Source organism: Prorops nasuta, unplaced genomic scaffold (assembly GCF_024137725.1).
Source record: "Prorops nasuta isolate Cenicafe-Biocafe unplaced genomic scaffold, Cenicafe_Pnas_1.2 PNAS00035, whole genome shotgun sequence".
NCBI classification, from domain to species: domain Eukaryota; kingdom Metazoa; phylum Arthropoda; class Insecta; order Hymenoptera; family Bethylidae; genus Prorops; species Prorops nasuta.
Window position 1 is genome coordinate 1,061,728 of NW_027116832.1, and position 9,519 is coordinate 1,071,246.

The 9,519-nt window shown below is 34.1% G+C and overlaps 2 protein-coding genes across 8 annotated transcripts; both read right to left on the reverse strand.

Moving 5' to 3' along the window:
* Positions 1–238: 238 nt before the first annotated feature.
* Positions 239–2,813, reverse strand: LOC136783761 (probable GDP-L-fucose synthase). Of its 6 annotated transcripts, none has more exons than XM_066744033.1 (7): positions 2,747–2,813; positions 2,078–2,232; positions 1,895–2,009; positions 1,691–1,819; positions 1,402–1,615; positions 1,178–1,315; positions 239–1,096 (listed from the first exon to the last, which is right to left on the reverse strand). In XM_066744033.1, exons 2-7 carry the CDS (start codon positions 2,212–2,214, stop codon positions 861–863), a joined length of 969 nt encoding a protein of 322 aa, XP_066600130.1. In that variant the 5' UTR covers positions 2,215–2,232; positions 2,747–2,813; the 3' UTR covers positions 239–860. The 6 variants fall into 6 exon arrangements, with proteins under 6 accessions (XP_066600130.1, XP_066600133.1, XP_066600128.1 ...); XM_066744036.1 differs by lacking the exon at positions 2,747–2,813 and adding an exon at positions 2,725–2,739 and having other exon boundaries at positions 2,078–2,227; XM_066744031.1 differs by lacking the exon at positions 2,747–2,813 and adding an exon at positions 2,651–2,734.
* Positions 2,814–3,055: 242 nt separating this feature from the next.
* On the reverse strand, positions 3,056–9,317 carry LOC136783759 (rapamycin-insensitive companion of mTOR-like). Of its 2 annotated transcripts, XM_066744030.1 has the most exons (10): positions 9,012–9,317; positions 8,666–8,923; positions 8,545–8,592; positions 7,964–8,120; positions 4,683–7,880; positions 4,476–4,605; positions 4,023–4,390; positions 3,839–3,941; positions 3,656–3,763; positions 3,056–3,495 (listed from the first exon to the last, which is right to left on the reverse strand). In XM_066744030.1, exons 2-10 carry the CDS (start codon positions 8,733–8,735, stop codon positions 3,133–3,135), a joined length of 4,545 nt encoding a protein of 1,514 aa, XP_066600127.1. In that variant the 5' UTR covers positions 8,736–8,923; positions 9,012–9,317; the 3' UTR covers positions 3,056–3,132. The 2 variants fall into 2 exon arrangements, with proteins under 2 accessions (XP_066600127.1, XP_066600126.1); XM_066744029.1 differs by having other exon boundaries at positions 8,666–9,317.
* Positions 9,318–9,519: the final 202 nt, after the last annotated feature.

Genomic DNA, 9,519 nt, shown 5'->3' on the forward strand with positions numbered 1-9,519 from the left:
CAAAAATTAAGTGCATTATTTTTACCTCTTTTAAATAAAAATATGATTACATTGATGAAGAAATTTAAGCTGTTAATTTAAAAGGAATAAAATTAACAAAAATTGCTGAATATTCTTTATTCATTCATAATTACATAATTCAAGCAATTTTTAATATTTTTCTGTAAGAATTAAATTTCACTTTCTTTGAATGATTTCTTATAAGAAAAAAAATCAATAAAAACTAGTGTCTCGACAAAAAGACATTTTAAAAAAGTTGACAAGAAATTACCATCTTCTACGTGAAGATTAGTGTTTTTCAATTTTTTAATTTAATTGTTTAAAAAAACTGCTCGTTTAAATAAAAATCTAATGAACCTTTTCTTCTTATACAGAACTATATACAAATATATTTATTTGAAGAAATATTATCACTTTTGTAGGAAAGTAATTAGAAAATCATTACTATCCTACTGTATAATGGAAGGAAGTACACTTACTCAAGAAAATCAAAATTTAAATTACTACTAACATTTATTAAATTGCTAGTAATACGTATCCTGTGTTTTTAATATATTTTTCATGAAGGACAAGTGTTACCAGCAATAAAATAAATTTTGATTATTATTTAAATTTTGCTTTTTTCGATTAAGTGTTTACTGCCAATACAGCCTTCTTCAATTGTATGGCAGTATGTTGCTTTTGCCTAGTTTTCAGAGTGTTAGCTTAATATTAGGACTTGTATTGTCAGTAGATTACTTAAAATGTTTTGAATTTTCTGTGTAAGAACTTGATATTCCACAATGAAATTTAGCTTGGACCATCTAGACCTATATTGTAGTTTTATGGTTTACCAAATATATTTTCAAATGTTTATTGAATTAATTTCTTGCATTATCGTAATTTTCTATATACCAATCAACACTTTCCTGTATAGCTATATCAAATGGTGTAAATTGAAAGTCTGGTAAAAAACTACGAAGTTTTGCATTGCTCGCAGTCTTTTTATATTGACCATCAGCTGCTAAAATATCATAAACAATCTTTCCTTTAAAATTAAAAGCTTTCACCAATGCTTCTGCTACCTGAGATATTGGTACCTCTTGACTTTCATCCACTGAAAATATTTTAATTAAACATTATAGAACTTTTCTTTTTACAATTAAAAGTATGTTTTTAAACTGATTTTTATGATTACCAGATAAAATTATTGGTTCAATTGAACTATATTCCCTCAGTACCCAGATTATTAATTTTGCTAAATCAATACTGTAGATAAACTGCCTTAAAGGTTTTCCAGTACCTAGGACTGTAAATTCCTTATCTTCAGTGTTTCCTAAACAAAAATTTTGACATGCTATTAAATGAGTTATATTTAACAATTTTAGTATAATTTATTCTTATATTTAAAACTGTTCTTACCATTCTTAATTAAATTATAAAGTCTGCTCATTAAAGCAGGTATAACATGACTAATTTTTGGATTGTAATTATCATGTGGACCAAACACATTGCAAGGAATTATACTTGTATATATTCTACCATATTGATCATAATATCCTCTATTTGATATATCTATTAATCTTTTTGCATAACTGTATCCATAATTTGATGGATGGGGTGGTCCATTGTGTATCTATATAACAAAATATCATAAATGGCATAATAATTATAAAAAATTACTGGTTAATAAACATTTCACTGTAACTACCATTGTTTCATCAATAGGATACATTATCTTATCTGGAAATATGCAGGTTGATAAACAAGAAATAACTTTTTCTACATTATATTCATGTGCAGTTTGTAGTACGTTATCATTCATTTGTAAATTATTTCTCTGTAATTTAAAATTAATTTATATACTATTTGTAATGTCATATTGTAAAGAAAGAATAATAATATTACACATTACCAGAAAATCTAAATTATGACTCATGTTATGAAATAAACCCCCAACCATAGCTGCCAGATGAACTACATGCGTTGGCTTGTGTTTTTTAAACAATTGTATTGTACTTGATTTATCACTAAATCAGGAACTTCTATTAATATCTATAAATTTTAAGTAAATATAAAAATAAATTAAATTTTTTACCATAAATTTGCGTCTTTAGATCCAACAAATATCCATTCTTCATTTTCTTTTCTATCATTTTTAATAACATTCTCAATTGCTTTTCCAACTAAACCAGTTCCACCAGTTACAAGAATTACTTTTTTATTTGAAGCCATATCTACAGAAAGTCTTTGCTTATAAAAAAAACAATAGAATTTAAATAAACTGTCATCGATTAACGGGATCCCTCACGCGAGCTTCACCGACAGTACAAGTCAATAAAAAATTCGTTTAATAAAAGTCAAATGCGAAGCAAATTGCAAAAACGGGCTTCTTTATGACAAGGTGCCAATTCTAACGAGTCAATCGAGATTAAAAAAATTCAAATCGAATGAAGAATAACGCTGTACCACTGTCCCGCGTTCTTGAAGTGGATATAACCAAAAGTAACCTCTCTTCAAGAACGCGGCACAATGGTACAGCGTTATTTTTCAACTAATTTGAGTGTTTTTAAGTTCGTTTGACTCGTTAGGACTGGCACATTGTCCTACAAACGCCCGATTGTTCAATTTGCTTCGCATTTGAATTTTATTAAACTAATTGTTTATTGACTTTAACTGTCGACAAAGAAGGCGTGAGGGATCCCGTTAAGACAAAGCAAAGCAAAATTGATAAACGTGTACTACTACAAATATGTTTAGAGCTCACACAGCACACTGGCTCACAGCCATTCCTGTCTTTTTTATAGGTTATGTTTAATCTTATTATCGTCCATTTATTTGTATACCAAGAGAATGAAGATTATAAATATTCGAAACAGGATCTCTATATACTCTAAATTTAATTCTAGAATTGACTATATCTTTTTTAGATTGTTAATCAATATAATTATTAATAAATTAATTCCATTGAAATTAAATATTATTATTATTGACCAGAATTCAAACTGTTCAAATTAGAGCTTCGTTCAAAATCATTATCATTACTAGTAATTTAAAATCAATAAGATACTATGAATCTGTGGCAGTGTAGTTTATTTTATGTTTCATTATTTTAATACAAAATATGTACAGATGAATGAAATTTAAAGTCAACTAATCAAGGCTGATGGCAGTGTTTGTATTAGAAACTTTGAGCCTATCAGAGTTTTTTGAGATACGAATCCTTTCTTCAGGATTCAATATTTCAGCTATTATTTTCTCGTCACTACTACGTTCTATTACTTGTAAAACTTGTTGAGTTTTTTCTCGTACAACAGAACAGGGTATGCTAATTTTCTCTTCAGATACAGCTTTTAAGCGAGCAGTCTTCATTTCAGAAGGAGTAAGTTCTCCATTAACTTTATTTTCCAAAGAACTCGTTAGTCTTTGGGTTACTTCAGTTTCAGTAGGAACAGATTGCTGTGTATTTTCATTAGAATCCACAAGATCCAAAATAACCATAGGATCCATATAGAGCTAAAATTATTTTATATTATTAATAATGGAAAAATTATTACTACTAATCTAATATTATTATTAATTATTACTATTATTTACAAACATGTAAAGTTTGTAAAATAAATTTACTATAATTGAAAGTAATATATTTTATTAAAAAAAAAAGTAGTTTACTTGCCTCAAGAAATTGAGAATCTAAAAATAATTCTTGAATAAATCTTCTAGCTGGTACCATGTAAGTACCATTTCCTAAACGAGCAGCTACATCCGAAAATAAGCATGCATCCTTTAAATATAAATAAGAATGAAATATTATTTGTTTATACAATTTTACATATTAACAATCAAATTTTGTTTTTACATGAAATAAATGTGGATATTTTTGCCTCAACCTAAGTAATGCCTGTCTACTTTGTCGATACCAAAATGGATTTGCCAGTCCTTGAGTGTATTTAAGAATTTCTCTGTACAACCAAAAAATAATTAATAAAATTGTAACTTTTTCTGTTCTCACTCACACTAATTGATCAATTTAGAAGGATTACCTTTTAAGTTTTAAATCTATTTTTTTATACGAATCTTTGCTTCTTCTGCCAGGATAGCAAACTAAACAAATACGGGAGTGCTCATCTCCAACATCGTACTCAGATTCAGATTCATCATCACCTTCAATAATATCCCCATCAGTTTTAGTAGTTTGTTCAATTATTGGTATCTGAGATGATATTGATGTTTCAGGGAAGATACTTGTAAGTCTTCTAGGAAGACTGATGCCTGTATAGAACTGATTATCAGAAGTATCATCTTCAACGGGAGGTGGTGTAGGGGTAAACATAGTATCCGCGATCCAACTGCGGGATGAGTCAAACTCTGACAGACTTTGTAGCGAAATTTTTCCATCTAAACTATACATCTGTAGAATATAAATTTATATAATTTTAAAGCCACATTTATATATAATGTAAAATTTTATAAACAATTGTTGTTTACTGGATCACCTCTAAGCTGCTTTGAGAATAGCTGGGCCTACGGTGACGCTGTAAGTTTCGAAGTCTAGCATATCCTTCAGCATCTTGCTGGCTTAGTCTTTGCGTACTGGAGACTGGGCTAGGAGTTTCTCCTCTTTCCCTAAAAAACAAATCACTTGTTACAGACATAAGTATTTATCAAGCGCAAAATTGATATTTAACAACGTGAAGACTTACGGTAAAACATATCGTCTAGATTCCAAATCAGTTGCAGCGCTTTCTGAACGATTTCTAACTCTCCTAATTATAGGTTCCGGAAGCTCCGGCTTTCCATCGCTGAGACTGCGGTGATGTCGTTGAATGGGAACGGGGCTAGGTAGAGGATGGCGAGTACTAGGAGGCAGAATAGGCCAATTATCTCCACGTCGGTGTCTTACACAAGGCCAATCCAGATTGGTCAAGAAATCCGCGCCTGCACGGGTTGTGCCAATCAAACTCAAAGAATACATTGCAGTTGCCCTTACAGAATAATAAGGACAGCTTTCTGCCATGGATACCATAGTCTCCAAGATTCCCACGTGGTGCAAGTGTTCTACCCCCGCAGCAGATGTTCCTGCGTGACCTAATGCCCACAGTGAAGACTTTACCTTCAAAATTCTTTCATTTAAACCCAAATTATGATCTTCCTTATATTCATATTCTACTCTCCAACTCCTCTCAGGTGTAGTTCTCCGGGAATCATCCAGACTTGTCTTTCTACAGATCTCAATAAGGGACTCCGTTTTCTGAGGGGTGTAAACATCAGGAAGTTCTGCTACCTCGGAGTCCATGATAGTTTCCAATCGATTAGACTCCGCAGTGTCCTCGGTTCCAGACTCTTCAGACATCATATAACTGTCTTCTAAAAGTATCCTGTTGATCTTGTTGATCTTTGACGTAGACCCTGATTCCCTTCCACCAAACTCTGAACGAAATCTCTGGATTATTCTGGTAAAACGTTGAATAACATTTCTACGAAAGAGCAACTGCATTCCAAGGTCATGTTGAGCCAACTGTCCAATAAGATGAGGTGGTAGGAACATATTTCTAGGTGTCATTGGCGTGTTGGTGGTCCTTCTGTGATAATTTCCTCTTTCGTTTCTTTGCCTACGAGTCAAGGAATCGTGTATCTCTCCTTCCACTAAGCTAACGTACCTTTCAGCAAATCCACCGGGTCCAATCCATTTTTCCAACTCCTCCGATGGCGATGATAGACTTACAAAACCTTCTCGTAAAGAATACAATCTGATTTTCAATAAGTATCCCTTATCCCCTAAGTTCTTGCTCCATTCATCTCTTTCCTTCAGCTGACTTTCTTGCTGCAGAAACGCCTCCAGATATTCTAATTCTTCGCACGCTTCATGTAGGACCTCCAAAGCGGTCAAGGCCACCATTTTACTACTATCTGACAGTCTCTCCAGCAACAAGATCATCGCCCATTTGTAAGCATCTGACATTTTGGCTCTAAGAATGAGCCTGAGAAACTTTGTGGCATACAATCTTGTACTCTCACAGCTGGACTCTGCTATAATTTTTCCTATAACTTTCCTATTGGGCCCATCTCTGGAATAATCCAAACTTGATACTATTAGTTTGACATAACACTCGTGATTGGTGGCGAGAGCCAGCTCCTGAAGCTTTTCCAAAAGATTGAAGCCCTTTAGGATAACGGTGCCTTTGGCAGAGTGACTCAGTTGCCCTAAGAAGAGGAAGTACTTCTGGCAGCACGTAGTGAACACGTGACGTGGAGAAAAAAGACAGTCATGGGCGGACTGAGCTGTTTGGATTGCCGCAATTTGCTCGGCTATGTCGTCTACCAACTCATTCAGAAGCTTTGTGCCTTCTGGTTCATGCATTTCTAACAAACAATTAAGTAAGTCACAGCCTGCTAGGGTTGCTTCCCGTGCGACGCCTGCGTTTGTACCTAATTCTACCCTACTGTAACCATTTGATGAGGGCTTGAAATAACGCACAAGCCTCTTAATAAATAATTTATAATCGGAGTCGTGGAGTAAGCGTAACGAGTCCTCGCGGGAGCGTAGAATGGACCTAACGACGGCCCAATTCCATGCAAGAGCGTCTTTGGAGCTGAGAACATGAGTATCCTTCAAAAGCAACGAAGTACGTGACTCTCTTCTCAGCCAGTATCTCCCTGAGCTTCGTTGCCTTCTCGTTATAGTGGGTCTGAGCCAGCTTCCACCTTGGAGTATTCGATCCAAGAAAAGACTGGCTGGAGTTGGTCTTCTTCTCATCATAGTATGCATCCTACCAAGGATGGTAACAGCTGCCAGTGCTTGATGCTTCCCAGCGCTTGCATGCTCTAAAAGGTTTGGCAATGGTGGTGTCAAGTCACATACTTCTGGTGGAAGAAGGGAGTGGGACAAATGAAGTAGAGCTCCAAGCAAAACTGCTGCTCTAACCGAAATAAAGGTGTCAGATGTCACTATAGTTTCAGCAAGAGCTCGATGTAATCCACACTCTAGCAAAGCATAAACCAATAGTGCCAAGTGGATCTCAGTTATGTTTGGGCAATGAGATGATAATGAAGGTAAAATTGACTGACCCTCGCTTGCCACAAAACCTTCAGAAAGCTTCCAGGATTCTCGTGTTCTACTAGGGTCCACTGCAGCCAAAGCTACATCTGGCTCATCTGTCCAGATTGGCAGAGGCAAATCCAGCAACTCATATAATAATTCTAAAACTGCACCACGTACTTCTAATTGTTCAATATACAGAATATCTGCTATAGCCTTTAAGCCTGAATTATCATCCGGCCTACAAAAGTGTATGACTCCAGAATAAGACCTTAATATACTTAATAATGCTAGTTTGCTTGCTAAAAACCTTTGTTCACGTTCCTCTTTCGTTCTTTCTAAGCTAGAGGTATGTAGTTCACAATAAGGAGCAGCAAAACATATAAGGGACACACTGTTTCTTGTGTCTGGATTGCTAAGTAGCCTTAACAACACACCCACTACAGCCTCAGTAATTACTGGACTTTGACCAGTCATAGCAGCTCTTGCAAGAGCTCCAGCTCCTCCACAACTTAAGAACAAATGTGAGTTCAATACTCCTAATTCACAAAGAGTAGCCAAAAAAACTCTGAATGCACGATCCCTCTCCTCTATACCTCCATTTGTTAGACTAACCAGAGATCTAGCTAAGATAGGACTAAAATGCTTTGGTGATAAAACCAAAATTCGTCTGAGGAGTCTAAGAGCTTGAATTCTTTCCAGATCATTTCGTAAATTGACATCCATACTCCTTGCCATAAAGTACGGATATTGCAGTTTATTAATTGCAATAACATCCTGTTCCTTTTTAAGCATGTAACGCACTGCTCTAAGGGCTGCAGCACGTACTTGGGTAGCTTCATGAGCAAGACCCACTCGTAAACTTTAAGAAAAGAATAGACAAATGTTTTATTGTTTTATTATAACACTTAAGATACTTTGTAAATAATCCAAAAACAATTTTACCAGCAGAACAAGTCTTCCATAGAATATCCATATTCACTCTCATCTTTCTCACTGATCAGTTTTACAATGGCATTGAGATATGCTAATTTTTTTACATTTGGTACACCGTATAGCTGACAGAGATTTGTTAACACTTCTTTGATATTTTCTTTCAAATCTGCAAAAATATTAATTAAATTATTTAAATGTTAATTGTTTTTCAAGTAGGTAATATTTTCATAGACAAGAATCATTTTAAAATTACCAAATTATTGATGTTATTGTAAATCAATACATTATATATATGCTAAAAATGTTACAAAAGAATAATAAATTCGATACATTAGAAGAGTAGCAATATTTTAATTAAATGAAGCATTCTAAGAAGCTTTACATAAGCTTAAAGTGCCACTCGATTTGACACTGTTTACCATTTAAATATTTTAAAAATAAAAAACTTATATACAAGATTCAAAACAATGGCAGGTATAAATAAAGAAAAACATAATAATTATAATTGATAAACAAAATAATAAAAGCTATCAAATTACTGTAAACAGTAAGAAAATCAAATAATGAAAATTTAAGGTTAGATTACGAACCTCTTGACAGATCCAATTGTATGCAATTGTCCTCGCTGTTTTGTCGGCCTACAAATGAAAAGAGGTAAATAGAAAAGTTAGGGATAGGGTAAAGATAAAAATCTTATGAAAATCGGCATACTACGATGGGATCTGTGAATACGACGGCTTCTACCCCAAATCATCCATCCAGATATCGCCATTTGTTCCATTTCTTCGCCGGGTGCTACCCACGATCGCAATTCACACTTTCTGTTCGTTTTTCCCACTTTTCACACGTCCACTCTATCATTCTCATTATTGAAGCTGTACAAGAACACTATTGATAAATCAAAGTGAGTTTATTTTCTCCCTGGCGCTCAAACCAGCTTTTTCGTATCCATTTGATTTATTGATAAATCTAGAAATAATAACGATTCTAGATGTCACATGAGAACGTTCATTGCACTCTGAACTTTGAAGTAGTTAAGTAGTAGTTTCACAATCACAATTATACTTGTATTAAAACCTAAAACTATTTCTTCGTCACTCGTTCTCACTTAATTATCTACGAGACTCAATGTGTTACATGGAAAAATATTTGACAGTGGTCATAAAGCAGTCCATAAGTTGCCACAGTTTTATTTCTATAATAAGTAATAATTACTTTCTCCTTTCTTCTAATTTTCACAAGATTCATCCAGAATTTTGTGTCACTTGAAATCGGTCGTTGCTCTCCTAGTGGCTAGTTGTGGTCAGTTGTAGTCAGTTCTAAGTAGTTTCACCGTTTTAAGGGTTTTTCTCTAAAGGTACGATTTCACTTGTCGCTCGTCGCTAGCGATAAATATAAGATGATATAGTATATGCAATCCAAGATGGACACTAGCGACAGAATATGCAGTTTATCCAGCGTTGCCAAGTGTAGTGTAATTACACTACGTAGTGGGGTCGGTGACAGTTTTCCTAAAAATTTTGTACTACACTCTGTTGTGTCCATATCCTATAGCGTAGTGTCCT